Here is a 20,592-nt window from a genome sequence, read left to right on the forward strand (position 1 = left end):
AATCAGTTTGTACATAAGAATTATATAGTAAAATAAAACCAATTATGGATTTCCTCCTTGTGACTTTAACTGAGACCGCATAATATGGAATAGTTTATTTAAATAAATTATACAAAACAAAGATTATATAAAAAGATAAATTTACAAAACAATACATTTATAGCTATGGAGAGAGGTTGTAGGTATAAATCAAATCATAATAGAGATATAAACAATATTCACAAACCATCAGAGAAATATTCTTTTATGGACCTCTTATATTTGGTAAGTTCGGGACTGAAAATATCAACCTTGGATAATACGCTATTGTAATTATTGCATAGTCTGTTCAGGCAAAAACTCTGCTTAGAGTTCGTTTTGCTTTGATCAACCTTGTACAGGACACAAGAGCGTATTGAACGCGCAATTACATTGAATGGAATCTTGTTTAGCAACTCTGGACATTGAATATTATTGCTAACCACTTTATACGGGAATAGTGCATTCTTATTATACCTCCGTACACTCAGTGAATCAATATGAAAGAAGCAAGAAGTGAATGCAAAACAAAGTTGATTGGTGATTCGTCCTCTTTGCCCACATACTGCGGAGAAACAGCGCAATGGTAAGTTAGAAGTTTTGAACATTTTTGTCCAAATTAAAACATATTTTCGTGAATACATATATCTATTAAGACTATTCTCCTACATTTTGGGAAAAAGGATTAATTGTTCAGTGGTGTGACATAAATCATAATATTATAAAGTTATCACTTGTATATTTTTAATAATACCAACAGAGACACATTCATTCTTATATCTTCATAATGATTTTCTTTTTGTGCCAGAACATTTAAAAAATAAAAATTACCTGTAATCTGTTCCATCTCCCAGCTGCCGAACTGCAATGGGGAATTCTGAAAGGCCATGAGACTTCAGTAGCTCTTGAAGACGGACCAAGCCCTCATTGTTCTCGTAGATGATGGTGAATGACTTCCAACCCCAAGCTTTTACGATATCCACGTAGGCCTGAAACAAGGAGAGTTGTGATAATAATAAGGATCTCGAACATGTGAAAATTTCCTAAAACTTTCCATATTCCTTTACGAAAAAATAAACTTAACTTTTTCCCAACATCTTGTGCAAATGTGTCGACTATATATGACATCCACTGTAGTGGCAAGATTCCCCATAAATTTAGCGATATCCCCGGGACTTCAAAACAATTTTCCGAATCTCTTGTTTTCACTTGACTTCACTTGACAAACTTTATTGTTACTTATATTTTTCAAAATAAATAGATTTGGCAATATACAATTATGAGCATTATTGTATTTCTTCTTAATATAAGCTGATGTTGTGTTTTTGATAGGAGTGCTCGATAATATAATAAAAAAACAATACAACATAGTATGGTGACATATAGTTACAACAAAATATTTCAAAAATATTTATATTTTGAGACAAGTTTACAGAGAAATTAATAAAAATTTTAAAAATAACTCGAATTTCATTAAGTAGACTTCTAGATTTATTTAGAGCAACTATCGTGAAAGGAAAACGTTTATTTTTTTAAGTAACGCGAATTATTTTTATTCATTCAATTATTAATGCCTTTGTAGTGAACAAGTAAGTGACAAAGTATTATATATTACTTAACTGTCTCAGTAACAATCTTTTGTATTTATTCAGTGATAAATTGAACAAGTTCACTCACTCGGAAATATAAAATAATCTAGAAAAAAATATTTGATTCCATGAAACAGAAAAATACTTATCATTTATTTCATAATTAAATACGCAATGTTTCGCACAAACTTAACTTGCGTTTTTCCGTCGTCAGACACAAAATAATTATTAAAATTAAGAATCTGAAAATTTTCTGCTAGAATTAAATTTCGCGGTAATTTAAATTTCATTTCAATTTAAAGAAACATTTCCTGGACCCCGACCCACTAATGAGGTCTTCTCGCCGCCTACAAATTCACAAAGGGACAGAAAATGTAGAGAGGAGTTGGAAACATGGGTACTATCTAGACCCTAAAACCCTTTGCAGACCGGGTATAAACGGGAAATAAAAGCAGCTCAATTATTCTTAATGGTACCTTAGTTAAGCAAGAAAAGAGTGTCACTTCCATTGAATATAATTTGAATATAAAAAGGCACTTGAACCGTCACGGGTTGAAAAAAAACAACTGTTAAATGACCATTCCTTCAAGGCTACCAATGATACTTATTATATATTACGAGATGACATGTACCCGGCTTTGCTTGGTGTTGTGAATTATTTGGAGTAAAATTTTGAAGTCGTGAATTCTAGGATAAACATCGAGTTTTCTATACCTTCAACAAATAGTATATGCATGTATTATAAATATATATACAGGGTGTATCGGCACGTACCCGAAAAACTTTAACCAGCTATTCCTTAGCACATTTGGGGTAAAAAATGTTATGGGCACTTAACCAGCTATTCCTTAGCACATTTGGAGTAAAAAATGTTATGGGCACTTAACCAGCTATTCCTTAGCACATTTGGAGTAAAAAATGTTATGGGCACTTTGCTGTCCGGTGACATTTTTTTTCAATTAAAAACAAAAAAAATGATAAAAAAATCCACACTCCGTCACTGTCATTGGCATTGTTTCTCGTGTTCAACAGCTGTTATTAGCAAGTGTGTCAAAAAGCGTGTTCGCTCTTTCATACACATTAAATAATAATAGCTAAAAATGAAACGAATGGTGCCATGACATTTCGTTGTGATCGTAAAAGCGCGCTAATTATTTATTATTTATTTATTTATTTATTTATTTATTTATTTTTCATGTTCTCCGTAAAACGGTTATTCACCAATACATTATGGAGAAGATTACAAATTAGACAAAAAGTATAGCAAAACACATAAAAAGGTCAGTTTCACTACTTTGTGACATACGTCAAAAGATAATTGTTAAACTGCCTGTAGGTTACGTTAAAAATGTCGATGGTCAATGCAGACTCGTTGAGCAGTTCAGTCGCTCCGTTGACTGGGGCGTTCTGATAGGCAGAAGTCCTCGCTTTTGGAGCATAAAAAAGGGTATGGGACCTTCCACGAGTATACTTGTCTGGGACATATAAGTTAATCTCTTTCAAAATAGGTGGATTATGTATAGTTCCAGAGATTATCTTAAAAAAATGTTTTCCTAAAAATATTTTTCGGCGGGCTTCTAATGTATTAAGATCGAGCATTCCTGCTAAGAATAAGGATGGATACAGGAAAGGGTAGTACATATATTCATACGTTATATACAGGAAAGGGTAGTACATGTAAGTACGTACGTTAATTATCAATTCTCTTATCAACAAAACTCGAATAAAATATTGCCAGGTGGGTTTTCAAACTTTGACAAAGGATAAAACAGTGGTGACATGTGGTGAAAATATGAATGATAAATTTTTTATTAAAAAAAATGTTACCGGACAGCAAAGTGCCCATAACATTTTTTACTCCAAATGTGCTAAAGAATAGCTGGTTAAAGTTTGTCGGGTACGTGCCGATACACCCTGCATAAATAAACCTTCCGGAATAAATTCTCTAAATGATGATGAAAAGTTTCTCAAAATCTGTTGCATTGTTTAGAAGAACTAAGCACACGAACAGACAGACGTGGAAAGCGACTTTATTTTAAACTTTTTACAGATATTTGATATTCATTAGATTTGGAACAATTCTGTGATGTTATTACAGGTGCTCAAGAACGTTTCTTTATTATTATCTGGAAGAAATATTTATTCTATAGTGTTGTATTATTGACATTTGAATAAATAGTTTGCAGTTTAATTTCGATAAAAGACAGAATATCAACTGATTCGTAACAAAGATTGGAAAGCTTTGGTCGACAAAGGTAAAAAGAGATGCCTGGGTGAAACAATTATTATTGCAATTATATCACCAATTTTATTCAAATTTCAATAATTTCTTCTGAAAATTTGCCTGGGGATATTACGTTTAATACTTTGAAAACTGAGAACGAAAAAAAAATTGGATAAAACCTGAACGTATCGTGCAGGCTACAAAGATTCTTTAACAACTAAAAATACCAAGTACACGGTTTTCCAATAAGAGGTGTTATTTTGATATTCAATCGTAAAAGATCAATGGTTTTGTTGCTTGTGTGGCACGCAGCGCCGTTTTGTTAAAAGCAAGCGTTGTCCAGATCAATACCATTCAATTTCGGCCATAAAAAATCATTAATCATCTCTCGATAGCGCAATCCATTCACCGTAACTGTTGCTCCAGCCTTATTTTCAAAAAAGTAAGGTCCAATGACTCCGCCGGACCATAAACTGCACCAAACAGTCACACTTTGAGGATAGAGAGGCTTTTAAACAATAACTCGTAGGTTTTTGGAGCCCAAGAGGCGACAATTTTGATTGTTGACGAAGCCACCTTGGTGGAAATGGGCCTCATCACTCAAGATGATTTGCGTTTGATTCACTCAAGTGAATTTTAATAATTTCAATGCGTTGTTAAAGCACGTGTCGTTCCATTTTTATAAGTGACGTAGTTTCTACTTATCAAATGTTAAAACACGACCGCTTTAAAAGGAACGTCTACCGAAATAGCGGGCTATTCAAAATAACACCTCTTATTGGAAAACACTGTATTTGAGTAAATAAACGTGAAACTTTGTTCCAAACTTCTGCGTCATTTTTAAAATTAAAAATAATTAGAGCTTCGCGTCCATACGAGAGGTAAAGTGCGCTAACTTCTACGTTATGGTAGAAGTAAAAAGACGAATTACTTTTTTAGAAAATCCAATGTTTTTTTCCCAAAAAAAAGTATTTTTCCATAGAAGAACATCTATTTTTCCGTACGGAAAATTCCACTTATTGCTAACCCAAAAACTACCTTAAAACCCTGGAATTTCGAAAAAAGTTTATTTTCTTTTTTACTTCTAAAATCACGTAGAATTAACCGAAGTTAGCACACGTTGATCCGGACCAGTGACGGCTCGTGACTTTTGGGTGTACTAGAGTGCTAATATTACAAAAGATGGCTTTGTTGGTGTTGTAGCAGAAAACTATTTATTTTTATTTTTTTAGAAAATTGGATTTTTTTGTATGAAGATTTTCAGAAAATCTGTGCAATGCACGGCCAAACTAAAATTTCCATAAAATTTATGAAAAAAAAAATTAAAAATCGTTTTCAGCTGCAGCTCAAACAACACCAAAAATGCCAGTTTTTGTCACTCTAAAACACACAAAAGTCACGAGTCGCCACTGTTCCGGAAACCCTGTATATATTATGAAAAATAAAAATTTCTAAAGTAATTTTATCACGGGCATGTGCATGTGGCAAAAGTGTATGTGATTATCGAACGAAAGAAACGTAAATATTTTTTTCATCATTTATTCATAAACGCTTTCCTGCATTTCATTTAAAAATATATATAAATATATTTATGACGTTTCTCTTGTAAACCATTAAATTTAAGATAAAACGTAAAATAGTTATGTTCGCATGTCGACTGGCATATATAACGCATATATATATATATATGATGTATATATATATATATTATGAAGTTAATAAATATATATATATATATATATATATATATATATACATATATTATGTAGTTAATGTTAATGATTATTACACAAGAAAAGCAAATAGTCAATACAATTAACAGTGAACAAAGGCTACTCTAAGAATATATTTCACTTCTAACAAACGAGAATTTCTAGTCATTGATCGTCAGCAAAATACATTTTCTATACATAAACCTACACACACTTAAAAAACATGTTATGATAGAGAGATACCTTGAGAGGAAACTTCAAAATCGAGCACCAGATTCCCGGAAATCTAAATACGAGTTCCCGTTTGTCGTTAAGAGTGTTGTTTCTCATGTAAGCCATTTTCTTGGAAACATTATTCTAACCTGGCATATTTTATTCACACTATTACATTCCCCGTGTCACAGATCGCAGGCTCCATTACGCCGGCGCGTCACACGGAATCAAGTTACTTTGAACATTATAACATAGATGTCGTTTAATTACTTTGACTCAAGTGACGCTTCTTCACGTCGCGGAGTTCCTGAAATCTTGTTTTTGAAGAGACATATTTTACTACAGTGGGATTTGTATGACGAAGTGAAAATTGTTAACATCGTGCTCGTTATTAATTTTATGTTCTGTTTTCTTTGTTCTGGCAAAACAATTAGTATTTCTATCCAAGAGGGACAACTGTACAGTAGATCACTTTGAGATGCAAATCTTTTCAAGACATTTGGTATATAGGAGTTAAGTACAATTTGGTGAAAATAATCTTAGTACATGCATTAAAGTCTATTTAAATTTGATACGTGTATTTTTAAAATGGTTTTCTTTCAAAGTTTATGTACCTACCAGTTTTGTGTCAAAGTTTTTCATTCAAGATATATTTGTTTCTTACTCATTGGATAGAAAGTAAGTTTTGATATTTGTTGTTAAACTCTAAAAATTTGGCACGGTAAAAGAATATTTTTTTTAGCTCATCCGGCAAATGTCGCTAGAGAGTTCCTTCTAGGGTTAAAGTAGTGTAGAAGCTGATGAATGCGTAGTAGATTAGCATTATAAAAATGAAAAATAAAATAAAACTTCTAATATCTATCAATCATTATAATTAGCATCAAAAACAGAAAACACCCTCAATTCTAAAGTGAAATCCTGGTTACTCAAATGTGTACGCATCACAACACGCGATAAAGAAAATAATAAATAACCATTATATCTGGGTAAATTTTAGTTGAGAAAAAGAGCAGCAACCAAACCCAACAGCATCTTCCCTCCTGGAGTGAATTTAATGGTCTATTTCTCAACATTCGAGCCCCTTTTTGCGACCATCCAGCAAGATGACAGAAAATAATTTGACCTGTTAGCAATGCGTAGTGATAACATATAATGGTCTCTCCCAAAGGTTCCCGGTGTAGGTTGAAAAATGAGTGTTTTCAAAACATCGCACACGTGTTTGTGTTCCTTAGCCCTGGGCGCAGAAAAAAAGATTCGAGTGGCTCAAGCAAGCACAACTCCATAATTAGATACTCCGAAATTACTTCCATAACGGCAGTCGCATGGATTTATAACCTACTATCGGCACATGGATTGAACAAGACCTCGCAGGTCTGAATGCCAAAATAAACCGAATGGATCCAACTCAACACGCTTGCCACATAACGGTAACTCCAACGAGAGAAAATTCAAAAAGCACCTCCGACAGCCCGTACATAAGTTCACGTCATCCGCCATCTGTACTTCTCCTGCCCCATAAATAAACCAATCACTTTTGCCCTTTCCACTTCGAGCGTCGCTGCCAACCTCATCTCTTTTGTGCAGTATAAAAGCACATCCACAAATTAAAAGTGACTACGTTGTACTATCAAGCTAGGTATAAGAGTATTCAATTTTTGGGACAGCAAGATTTTCACGCGGTATCAAAATAATAAAAATTTCAAATCAAATTGTTACTTAATCACCCAATTTGAAATCACTATCCTAAAGAGTTGTTGTTTTTTACATGTATAGATAACAACACAGTAGTTATGTTTTCATCACGTCGCATCATACGTTTTTACCGTGTAAATTAATTATTGCAATTTTTTTAGAAGTACACAAACAGGAAATGACTGCACCCTCCACTGCAAAGAATTAATCTCCCTGCACCAGAGCCCAGAGGTGGTGAAACCTTTTTCTCTTGTGCATTTTCTTTTTACAAAGGCGCTTTCATATTGTTTTTAGTACTAAATTTTATTTTTCTTTGTGGCCGTATATTTTTATTTGTGAATCTAGATTAGATTCAATTACAGGATACACACAAAAAAGCTCAGTTTTATCGCTAAACGTTTTAATTTGTGTAATAAAGTTCAAACACTTCCTGTACCAGAGCAGCCTTACCGCAAAGGTACAGATCCCGTTCTATTGTTACCCTTACAAAACGTCAATCCCTTTGTAACAATAAGCCTTCTGGGAAATACCCTAATAGTTAAGGGTTAAAGGTGATCCTTGTACTCTGGAACATACAGTACCTACCTACTTGTGGGCGTAATTGTAGGTAGGTAAACAGGTGCTCGCGTCTCGTACGATTTCGCAATTCGGTAATATTATCCCTAATAGTGTAATTAATATCATGACTAGTTTAATATTACAATATTTATGAATTGAACATGATACTGTTTATCATGGGATCTTGAATAGAAATTCGAGAACAGTTGGAGGAAGTTAGTTACATAAGAGAAGCACGTATGTTATTTCCTACTGGGATAATATAATGATTTATTTTCAACTGTCTTCTTCTCCGTCTCCTTTTGAAGGCACTGTATTTAACGTAATGACAATTGGTACCTTTGAACGGACAGTAATTTTAACAAGATACAAGTAATCAAACAGTAGTATTTATTTATCACAAGAAAAATTAGGAGTGTGGAAAAGGAAGCCTTTACCTTGTTAATGATGTTTACATAATTTGGAAATTCGGGTGTTTTCTAGAAGATTCTATGAGTATTATTAATAGTTTATAGATGTACATATAGCACCGTTGTCTTAACAACACGAATTTTTGTGTGATCATCACACGAAAATATTTCGGTAAATTTTGGATAGGGCCTGACACGCTTATTACGAATAATTTTTAGAAAAAAACTTTATATTCGCCTTAACTACTATAAAAGAAAACTTTTTGCATTTCGGGCGGCGGAAAATTATGCATTTTGATTTTCAATTGCATAAAACCAAAATTCACTTCGCGAATCGATGTGGCGACAACGCGACGCCATTAGGAACGCACTGTTATGTTGGTATCACTGATGCATTAACAAGAGCTAAATACGACCGTTGCTATCTTCGTGGGATGCCGAGGTTTGTGTAATATGGTTTGTGATACAAAGGAAAGTGCCCCTTAATAACGCCTGCTCGCGTCAAGGCAAGAAAAACATCCCAGTTTTCAACTAGTTTACCGGCTACGCTAGGTTTGTGTAACATGGTTTGTGATACAAATCAATGTATCAGGGATACCAACATAACAGTGACGTACCTAATGGCAGCTGATTGCCGCCGCATCGATTCGCGAAGTGAATTTTGGTTAACGCAATTGAAAATTTAAATTCATAATTTTCCGCCGCCCGAAATGCAAAAAGTTTTCTTTTATAGTAATTAAGGCGAATATAAAGTTTTTTTCTAAAAAATATTCGTAATAAGCGTGTCAGGCCCTATCCAAAAATTACCAATATTTCATATATTTTTACTGAGGGATGATAATTTATACTCTTTTTCAAACCTTTCATAAAATCAATTATTACGAGAGGCACAAAATATGTAACTATATGCGACGAAGAGAATTCGAATAGAAAAACAAATGTCACTTGCTTTTGGATTCTTTTTTAAAATCTTCATTCTTGCTTTTTTCAAAATTTGTGTAGGAACTGGATTTTCTAGCTAATCATAAAACTGTTTCAATATTAAACATTCATCATAAATATTGTGATGTCAATGACAATACTTTTTGCTGTCATTTTATTATTTTTCTCTTATTCCGCTTCACTCTTAATACGCAATATTTCACTTTCAAATAAATGGATTTAGCTTTATTAATTCAAAACATGATTTATTATGTCGGGGGAGACGGAAAAATACGCACTTTTAATTTTAATTTCGTTGATTAAGTCACTTACGCGATATGTCAATTAGTATGCGGCGCCGTTATAGTCGCAACCGACGGCGACTATGTTCATATCATGGGTTGGATTATATTCATAATATCGTATTAGAATTAAATCACAAACCAGTCTATACAAACCTAGTGTAGCCCACAAACTACTTGAAAACTGGGATATAACTCTAAAGGAGACGCGAGCAGGCATTATTAAAGGGGCAATTTTTTGTATGGCGTTATGATTTTGGTTGACGACCGGTGTATATGGTGTATGTGAAATAATTTAAACGAAATTAAAATTTGAAGTGTTTATTTTTGGTTTTCCCCAACATTTATCGTAACTTTTAGTATATAACTACATTCAAGTATTAATTCAAAGTAAACATTCCATATTTACCGTAAAGCGGAATTCGTAACCTTTACCGTCATTTTATGTAGCGAAGAATTGCTTAAGAAAAGTCACATTTGTATAGTGTCACTTAGGAACTTAGTCACACCCGTTAATTTTACATTTACAAGAGAAGTTATTGTTTATATAAGATTTTTATAAGGCTCCACCCGGAAGAGATGCGCGATTTATCATAAACTTTAGTATGTAATTTATTTTCAGGAATAAATATCATGGATGACTGTATACGTAGGTCAAAACTGGACCGGTTACTACGGAAACTACGTTTCAAAATTCAACTCAATGAAATTGCGCCATAGTAAGTATTTTTAAAACTATAATACATATATAAATTACTATTATAAATGTTTGACTGACTATCGAACCTTCCTACCCAGGAACTGGATTCAACAACTTTACCAACATCGCCAAATGCCGATCGGAAGGACCAACATTTATTCTGTGACTGTTACTGCTGGAATGTCCAATTTCAGAGAAATGCGTATTATGTCCACGCGTGTGTCAGTGATCGCCACCATGTTGATATTATGCATTGTCATCGGCAATAAGTCTATCTGTCAAGTTTCAGCATGATCGGATGTATTTCAGTAAGTGGTTTAATCTCTGCTTCCAAGATTTGAATTAATTCGTTACCAAAATTTAAATTTAAAATCGAATAGATTTATTTAAAAAAAGAAGTTTGTTTTATGACAGTTTAAACAAATCGCGATCGAAAAACGTGTAATTTTTAGGTTTACTTTAACTTTTTTTTGTATTTCTTTGGCATTCACTATGTAACAATTTCTAGACATTTTTTGTTTTTAATGAGTTTTTATTATTCACAATGTACATTTGTTACGTATAAATTTTTTATAAAATTAGCGACCGGTTTCGACACGTCCGTGTCATTAACTAGCTATTTTAAAACTAGCTAGTTAATGACACGGACGTGTCGAAACCGGTCGCTAATTTTATAAAAAATTTATACGTAACAAATGTACATTGTGAATAATAAAAACTCATTAAAAACAAAAAATTACTTTAACTTTACCAAATTTTAAACTATGTATTTAGGTAGATAAGTCTCTTGTTCATAATTTGCAGTAATTTATAGTAAAGAGAGACGTTTCACCGGCAGTTTTTTTCTTTCAAACGGGATAAGGTGTTCATAAATTTAAATAAAACTTAGTTCTCTTAACAACATTATACAACTTTTCATGAAGGTAAATCATCGCAAAGTAAATACAAGTTTTCTTTTTTTCAGGGGGTGTTAAGTAGGTACCATAGCACTTACAGAAAGTAAATATATAGGAGGTATTTTTTTTTGTTTTATTTAAATTTAATTTTCAGTCCTTATTAATCTCCAATTACTAATAAAATAACCATGCGGTGATAAAAACAATGTTTTTTTTACATTTACAAAACTATCGTATTTTTTTTATATTATTATCAAGTTTAATTCGTAGTATTCCATTTTAATTAATGGTTTTCTTTTAATTATTCAATAATGTTATTAGTAAATTAACGAAAACCAGTTAATTTATAAACAAATTCTGCTGTGTAAATTATTAATACGAATGACAGCTGTTTCCCTCGTTGAAGGCATTATCAAACTGTAGTGAAGTCACTTACAGACGATATTGTTTTCAATTATTGTTTAATGTTTATTGTCAATTGTTAATTGTTAATTGTTTATTGTTTATTGTTTATTGTTTATTGTTTATTGTTTATTGTTTTTTGTTTTTTGTTTATTGTTTATTGTTTATTGTTTATTGTTTTTTGTTTATTGTTTATTGTTTATTGTTTATTGTTTATCGTTTATTGTTTATTGTTTATTGTTAATTGTTTATTGTTTATTGTTTATTGTTTGTTGTATGTTGTTTTGTGTTTATTTTTTATTTGTTATTGTTAGTTCCATATAGGTACTTATAATGCAAACAAAAAGATTTCATTTTTATTACCTATACAATTATTGTTTACCGAGTAAATATCGGAAAATATTCATGGTTATTATTACTCTTTGAAATTTTCCCCAATTATTGTACTTTCGTGAATAAAGGTCATTAAAGTAAGCCACCCAAATTATTACTTTGGAAACACCTTACTTTAACGACCTTTATTCAAATTTAAATAATACAATAAGTAAGGGAAACTTCAAAGGGTAATAACAAAAAACAATAATATTTTCCGATATTTACACGTAATTAATAATGAAATGAAGGTATTAAAAATATATCTATTTGTTCTCATTATAAGTATCTTTTTGGAAATAATATAAGTTTGTCGACTGTGAGAGGCTTTACCACAGTTTGGTAATGCCTTCAGAGAGCAAAACAGCTGTCACGCGTAGTAATAATTAAACAGCAAAACTTCTTTACAAATAAACTTTCTCTCATATTTTGTTTAAGTTACATGTTTTTTAGAAAGGTTTCTATCATTCTATATTATGTTTTATTCTGTAGTATTTAAATAGCGCCAACCCGTAAAAAATCACGGTTAATTATAATTATAATTACAGTATTTTGTACAAACGGCGCGGCGTGATGGTTAGTTAAAAGAAGCATTATCAGATAAGTTCTGAACGAACAACATGAAATTGGAAAAAATTTTCTAAATAGTTTAAAATCTGTTTGTGCGCTTAGTTCTTAGATCTTCTAAACTACTAAACGGATTTAGATAGAAAGGTTTACTTGTATAATACATGCATATTCTGTTTAATGAAAGTAGAAATGTCTAGCAACACTGAGTACGTGTCAGGTAGTAATCTCTAAAAATTCAACCAGCGTGTGTTCGTGCTCTTAAAACTCGAAAAGTAGTATACAGATATCGCTGAAAATTTCTAAGTTTGTTCTTATTAGCGCCAGGAGTATTTAGAGAGAGGTTTGAAAGGTACATATACCATTAAATAATATAATAGTAAAATTACTCAAGAGACTATTATAAGCACGATGTATAATCTCGGATGAAGGGTGTTGTATTGAAGAGAGATAGGACAACTATGCAAATTATTGATAAAGCTTTCTTTTTTAGTTTTGCTTGTGTTTGCGTTTTTTCGCCCACGTTTCGGACACTAGCGATACAATATCCATCAACAGCGAAGATGTTGATAGATAAATCTGCCCTGTTGAGGAACACTGTTATGATGTCTGAAACGTTGGTTAAAGCAGGAATCGTAATACAGCATAGTACCTTAAAAATAAATCGCGATTATACTTTATGAAGAAAAAAAATCGAATAACATCCAACTATGTAAACTTTTGTTGGATACTTAAACTCATCACATTATTTGAATTCAATCATTTCGTATTTTTCTCGCAGTAAATGCTTCTTGGTTACTTCGAGTTTCAATAGCTAGAGGCAGTCTCTTCGGGGATCTCGATCTTTGAAATCCTTAACGGTTCTTGAATAATTCCACCCTCTGTTAAGAAGAACTTTTATTTTTCCTTTAATGCAGAATCTCCTAAATAGAGCGCTTTGTCTTCTGAGAGATACTGGTTTGGAAGTAAATATGCTTACTTATCACAAGTTTGTTTAAAATATTATTTTGCAGGAGAGGCGTTGAAATTGAAATAAAATTGAAACAATCATATGACGCCATTAATAATATCTTTGACAATTAATTATTAATGATTAAATATATTGAAACTCTAGTCTAACAAGTTGTGTTGAGTTGCCAATATCCTCCATTAATCAAGTATCCCTACTACTACAAATCATAGATTATACACCATCACATCGATCACGCAGCAAAATAGTGTAAAACATGCCTTGGTCAAGTGCAATCAGAAGGATCACCTTATATGGTGATCGACGAAAGAGCAACAAGCGCTAACGCAAAAATTATGCACATAAAAGGAATGATTAACTACAGAAGAGGGGGTGAGACTGAACAGACGGATAGCGGGAATATACAGCGGGACTGCCCTATAGAGTATGGAGAACTCCGCACTTCAGCTCGGAGAGTCGTGGACTTTAGGCATGAGAGCAAACGACATGCCATCCGCTGTGCGGATGGTTATTATGGTTATAACATCCATGACTAAGGACCGCTTCTTTGACTGGTTTTTTTGTAAGACGGCTCGCATGTGGAACGTGCTACCGGCGTCTGTTTTTCCTCCTTCATAGACTCTGGCTCTTCAAGACCCGCATCAACTAATCCCTTGACATAGATCCCTTGCCTTTTCAATCTACAGACAGAAGCGCTCTGGCTTTCACCATTGAAATAATAATCATGTATTGTTTCATGGTGCTTTAAAAAAAACGAAGTATTGAATTCCGTAAGTCAAAACTTAAATTTCAGGGTGCACAGTTTACAACGACGCTGTGCCAGCGGGTTCCCTACAGAGCATCAGACCATCCTAAAATATTTTTTCAATTAGAAAAAAAATTAAATTAATTTTTATTTATTTAAAATAAAACATGCATAAAACCATTATTTTATTTGTACACTTCGCCAAAATAGTACCTACCTAATTATCATACAGTAATTGGTAATAACGTCTCTTCTAGCCACTGGTACAGTATCAGAAATACCAACATGTCCCCAACAGATTATTTTAAAAGACTGTTATCCCATATAAAGCAAGCTTATATTCATTTTACGTAAAAAATAAAAATTAGAATGCTAAAATTAAAAATTACAAATGCAGATGGTTTCTTTTTATAGTAATTAAGGTGAATCGAGAGATTATATTTAAAAAAAAAACGTATTTGGCGTGGTCAGCAATCTTGAATAGTTACCAAACGAAGATAGAAATGAAAATTTACTCAAATGATCGGGTAGTAAATGTTGCGTTAAATACAGCTTTATTTTAATTTATGCTACTGTTGAAAAGTTTGTATTCTTAAATGATATGAAAATTAGATTTCATGACAGTTGAGCAAATCCATGTTTCGAGAGTTGTTTCCTTAATTTTCACGAAATTGTTTTTAATTTATGAAACTTGTTTGGGAGTGGTCCCATTTCTATATTAAACTTGAGTTGATTTCGGTAATAATAAAATTTAAATTTGCTTCGACGGGACGACCGCTAGTTTCAAACTGTGCAAAAAATCGCCGATGGTGTAACAATAGATATTTGCCTCCTTATTTAAACATATCGATTAGGTTAGGTTAGGTTATTTTAAGAACAAAATTATTCAAAATTAATTAGAAAAAACCTTTCTTAAATATCCATTTTTCTGAGTTCTGCCAAAATAGTGCCTACCTAATATTCATGAAATAAATGGTAATAAAGTTTGTTCTATCCCCGCGTGTAGTATCAGGAATTCCAGAACATAAATATATCGTTGACAGAAGTTATTGGAAATGGTTGTCATCCCATACAACGAAAGCGAATTTTTATTTTACTTTTTTAAAAATTTGAATTTTTAAATTAAAAATTGCCTTTTATAGTATGATTCAAAGTATTATATATTTACACTTCGTTTCAAGAAATTTGTTTACTAAATAATTTATAAGTACTTTTCACTTGTAGTACCTGCCTGTGTACACAATTTCTTGTAATAATACTGTGGCTACAATCAATAATATTCGAGAATTATTTAAGATTGATTGATTAGATCTCCACTTTGATTCTTGTTGAACTCAAAATAAAGGCTGATCAGTCTCTAATTGAAAAGCAATACGCAAAGCGGCAAACTACTTTGCATAAAGACTTGAATCTTATCAGACTTTCCAAACCTTCCCTATTCGATTTCCCACCCCCAAATTCCTCCCAATTCTTTCCAGATCCCCCTTCTCCCACATAGAATAAGTACCAGCTGCTTCCCGTTTCAAGTGATGAAGCAAGGATGCTCAAAATTCCTCATTTAAATAGGAAAAGCGGTGGTTGGAGAAAATAAAATAACATGTTAATCAGTTGCATAGAGAAATGTATAAGCTTTTTTTCGGTTCAGATGAACTTATTAGCATACTGAATCCGAGTTAATGAGTTTCAAAATAAGCTATGTAAAAACAAATAAATTGATGGTGTTAATTTAATTTTAATTTTTTTATAGCATGGTTCAATTAAATAATGTTGAAAATACTTTTTTTGTATAGTGGTGTACTCCAAGGATCAAAACATAATCATTTTTAACGCTTGATGTTTAGATGCATTATGATAGCCGCCATGGTCGAGGGTAAGGTTCTTGAATAGAAAGCTGGAGGTCTCGGGCTTAAATCTCGGCGTGCGCAAGGAGATTTTATTTGTGCTGCTTTACAAATTACTCATTGAAAATAATTAATTAATTTATTTATTTGTAAGAAACAAACAGCTTTTACATTATATACAATGATAGATATAAATATACAAGTTAACCGAAGTCAAGCCACACAAGTTTCTTATGCTAAAGTTCATTGGAAATGAAGTTTTAATATCTTAAAATTAATTTGGTGTTAAAGGAAGGGGAGAGGAAGAGGAAAATAGGAAGAGGATAGGAGATGCTTCCGATACATTCCATACTCTCATATTAATAGTCGATCGTACGCATTACTTCATATCGACATTTCTTTAGGTTATTAGTTATTACAAAAAATGTCAATGCCGTAAAGTTTTGAATTATATTGTGTACATATACGAGGAATTGGGGAAATTTTTCGAATGTTTGTTATATATATTATATTTTCAGTACGTTCAAGAGTAGTAGATAATCTCAGTATCGCCCTAGTGTAAGACCACTATTCAGAATTGGAAAGTTGCTTGAAATGGCTTTGGCCTTGCTTGGTGACCAGACTAAATAGCCAGGTACTTCCCCACCATTCTTTTCCCCATCTACTTTTCCTCCCCACTACCTCCACATTCACAATATACCCCAATTGAGGATGCCATAGTCTTACTAGCTCCAAGTGGTTGGGAGCAGTAGGGAATCTTGTGCAGTATTGATATAAAAATATTAATTAATATATGGGACAATTAAATGTATTTAGAAGAAAAAAGTTACATGATTATTGGGTAAAAGTTTATCTTCTTCCAACTACTCGGAGGCAGTAGAACTACGACAAACAATAAGGGTTGTGGAACTGAAGGGAGGAAAGCATATGGGAAAAATAATGTTAAAAACTAACCGTGTATTTAGTACTGATCATACGGTCCTTTCAAGCAGCGTTTGATTTTGAATGTTGATCTTTCACCAAGGTGTAACTTAATATCTACAACTCAATCAGGATCAGGACCGACATATTCTATTATGCACATTTTTATTAAAGCTGATGGTTAATAAAATATTTTAACGCCTTTCAATGACATGCTTTCAGTATATTTTTTTCTTTAATAGTTATATCACATTTAATCCACAAATAAAAATTACTACCTACTGGAATGATAGGCTATAAAGATAACTGTAAAGTGGCGCCATCTCACCGAAGAGTTTAAGAGGCATTGGCGAGCGCCGTTCATGTTTCGGAAAAATTACAATACTGTGGTTGTAACGTGTTCTATTATACGTAAATGAACTGTAAATCAAATCCACGAAAAACGACAGTGTAAAACTCATTCAATTGGTTTTAAAAATTCACGGGAAGAGTGGAATGAAGGAACAGCCTACCTTGAATTTCCAAGAATACCGGCAACAGAGCTCTCGACGAACTTGCACTGTTCACGGGGTGAAATTTCCTCCAAAACGAGATAATCTTTAATATGATTTTGATATTTGCAAACAGAGCACAAAGCATGTGAATAATACGCCGAGGACACGACGGTTGCACCTTCTTGCTACACGACACAAATTCGAATACTGTACTTGCGACAATTTACAATGCAACAAAAAATCTCCTTCTTTCCAAATGTGTGTAAGGCTGTGTAAGGAAGGAAATGGATAGTATATGATGGGAAAAATGGTAGGTATTATTCAAAACTGTTTCAACACTAAAGAGTGGTAAAGATTTCATAATCGATTAAAGAAAATATCAATCTCTTTGAATTGTAATCTAGGGCCGCAAGTTTCTTGATGACGAAATGACTGCAAAGATATACAAATGAAAGAAATGGAACTGTAGTGAGGATGCCACCAGGAAATAGAAAGGGCCTACCTTGTTGATGGTATCCTTTGTGTTCCTTTATATATACGAAAAACTCCTTGTTTCACTGATTTTGAAATTGTTTCACTGATCTTGAACTCCTCACTTATTTAGGTATTCCATCATGGAAATGGTACTGCCCGGGCACTCTTGTTCTGACAATAAAGACAAAAGGATCGAACAAGTGTCGGAGGTACCTACGTATGGATTAAATTAAAATCGGAAAAATAATAATCGGCTATTCCTAAAAAACTGATGTTATTAAGTTCTAACACTTACCAAAAAAATTGTAGGTATTAATAGATTTATTTGATGTGGGTCATTTAAAAAAAAACTTTCCACACAAATTATCAAAACATATTTTGATGATCACTTAAAAAATAATCTTAAAACAATTGGTAAAAACTTTCGATATTTTTGGGCAAATAATACAATGCCAAATTATACCTACTTAACTGATTGAAAAGAAGAAAAAAAATGCCTTGAAGGAGCTTTACCTTTTTCTAAAGGGATTAGGTAGGTACTCGCATTATGTGAACCCTCCCATTATGAATTTATAATAATTTTAAAGGTTCAGTTATGGGCCAAGTTCGACTTCGCCGAACTCGGATTAATTATTTATTCAATTCCGTATTCATCCTTGTACTGGTTGGTGTCTTCCATTTGCTTTTATTATTGTGGTCGATTGTATTTTGGGCACTTATAATTTCATTTTGTTTTATAATGTTATCAGGTTGAGTTTCTTATAAAACATTTTTTTTCTGAAACTAAAGACTTCTGCGTATTCTTGTAATTATTATTGTATTTGGTTCTGTATTAGTTTTTACAGCACGACGCTTGATTACCAATGAATTTGGATGATGGTAACCAAACCTTAATCAAAAGATGGGTTAAAAAATATACAATAGTAAGCCAGTTCGTTTTACACATGCTTTTGCTTTATACATTTTATTGATTTATGTATTAATTTTTCCAAAAAAACGTTTTAATTAAATACAAGTACAAGTTTTTTTCAAGGAGTATATAGTTCACAAAATTGCATCAGGTATACGTATTTACACCTAAAAAATCTTCACTTTTTTTCAATAAGCCCTGATGAAGCTTGAGATGAGGAAATCCTAGTGGACCGTGATATATAAATTCAATTAAAATGTTATTTTATAAAGGGTGATTCTTTTACATTAACGCACATCTTTGGGGATGTTTTGTGGGGGGTCTTTTTTAAGGAAAGGAATAAGAGAAAATCTGGGAAGGTAAAAGGTATGAGGATTGAATAGGAATCTATGATACAACTTATCCAGAAGTGTCGGACGTATGAATATATCTCTCTCACTCAAGTGTCTCACGCCATCCAGCTGTTGGGCAGGCGCATTCTGAACACACCTCACCCGATCAACCCGGGCACCCCTGCTAAATCACCAAAAGTTGCGAACCACTTGGGGTGGCCTGTGGCAGAGGTTTTGGTTATCCAATAAATAGTTCCCGGGGCGGCGGTGATCAAACCCGCATCCCAAATAATTTTTCTAATCTTCATAAATACTTTTTTTGAAATGTACGAGTTTACCTCTCAGTATTGAACGTACACATAATATAAATGCATACATTTTTAGAAAAAAATACTAACATTTCAAAAATAATACGTGTGAAATAACCTATGTAAATATATAACACGTATAAAATATAAAACAAAGGTAAGTATTGGGAACCAACCAAGGCACTGCCTGTATGTGGGTAGTATAAAAAAATACAAATACAAAAATAATAGAAAAAATATACTATCTAAATAAAATAAAATATTAAAATACAAAATCAACCAAGTTATAATGTATCAATGTAATATTGTTGTGATGAAGTGAAACACAAAGTTTCATAATATAAATACCATGAATAAATAAGAATTTAATAAAAAAATTTAAATCATGGTGATACTGTAGTCACAAAAAGAAATATGAAAGCTTGCAAAGAATTTAATAGGTATGGTGATTCAACATCTTAATAATTCAGCCATTATAATATATATCGCTAAAATTAAATGTGCTAGGACCAATACAAAATTGGTTCACTGTTGTTACTTATATACTCGTATAAAAATTAGATAACACAACTGAATAAAATACATTTATTTATTGCGTTTCATATTTAAAGCTTTTGTTTTATGTCAATAGAGAAATCTGCAAATCCATTCTCAAATAATTTGTTCTCAATTTAAGTTTATGGGGATAATTTCTTGATTGAAAAAATAAATCGGCACTTATAAACCTTTATTATATTTTTTATCTGAAACTTCATAAAAATCCCAACTGCTCCCAACCGTCTAGAGCCAGTAAGATTATGACATGCTCGATTGGGGAATATTGCAAAAGACTATGTTCGTGGTTGATTATGACCGTGGTAATCTGTTAAACAATATATTTTTTATAACAAAATTCAAAATCAAAATTGTGCAAAGATGAATTTCTAGTCGCATAATAGTTTAATGCACCTTTATTCAAATAACAGATTTCGAAACACGTTTCCAAAGTGAGCGCACTTCCTTGTTTAAAGCAGATTAAATT

At 32.4% G+C, this 20,592-nt stretch overlaps 1 protein-coding gene across 1 annotated transcript in view; it reads right to left on the reverse strand.

Annotated features, from left to right (window-relative positions):
- Positions 1-845: 845 nt before the first annotated feature.
- LOC149419752 (glutamate receptor ionotropic, kainate 1-like) overlaps positions 846-20,592 on the reverse strand; it is a 494,564-nt gene continuing 474,817 nt past the window's right edge. Inside the window, exon 6 of the mRNA XM_089637538.1 lies at positions 846-1,007. Coding sequence (XP_089493664.1) covers positions 846-1,007 — 162 coding nt within the window. The remainder of the gene's footprint in view (positions 1,008-20,592) is intronic.

This window comes from Hesperophylax consimilis, chromosome 11, assembly GCF_061612785.1.
Source record: "Hesperophylax consimilis isolate HC1 chromosome 11, BYU_Hcon_1.0, whole genome shotgun sequence".
Classification (NCBI taxonomy): Eukaryota; Metazoa; Arthropoda; class Insecta; order Trichoptera; family Limnephilidae; genus Hesperophylax; species Hesperophylax consimilis.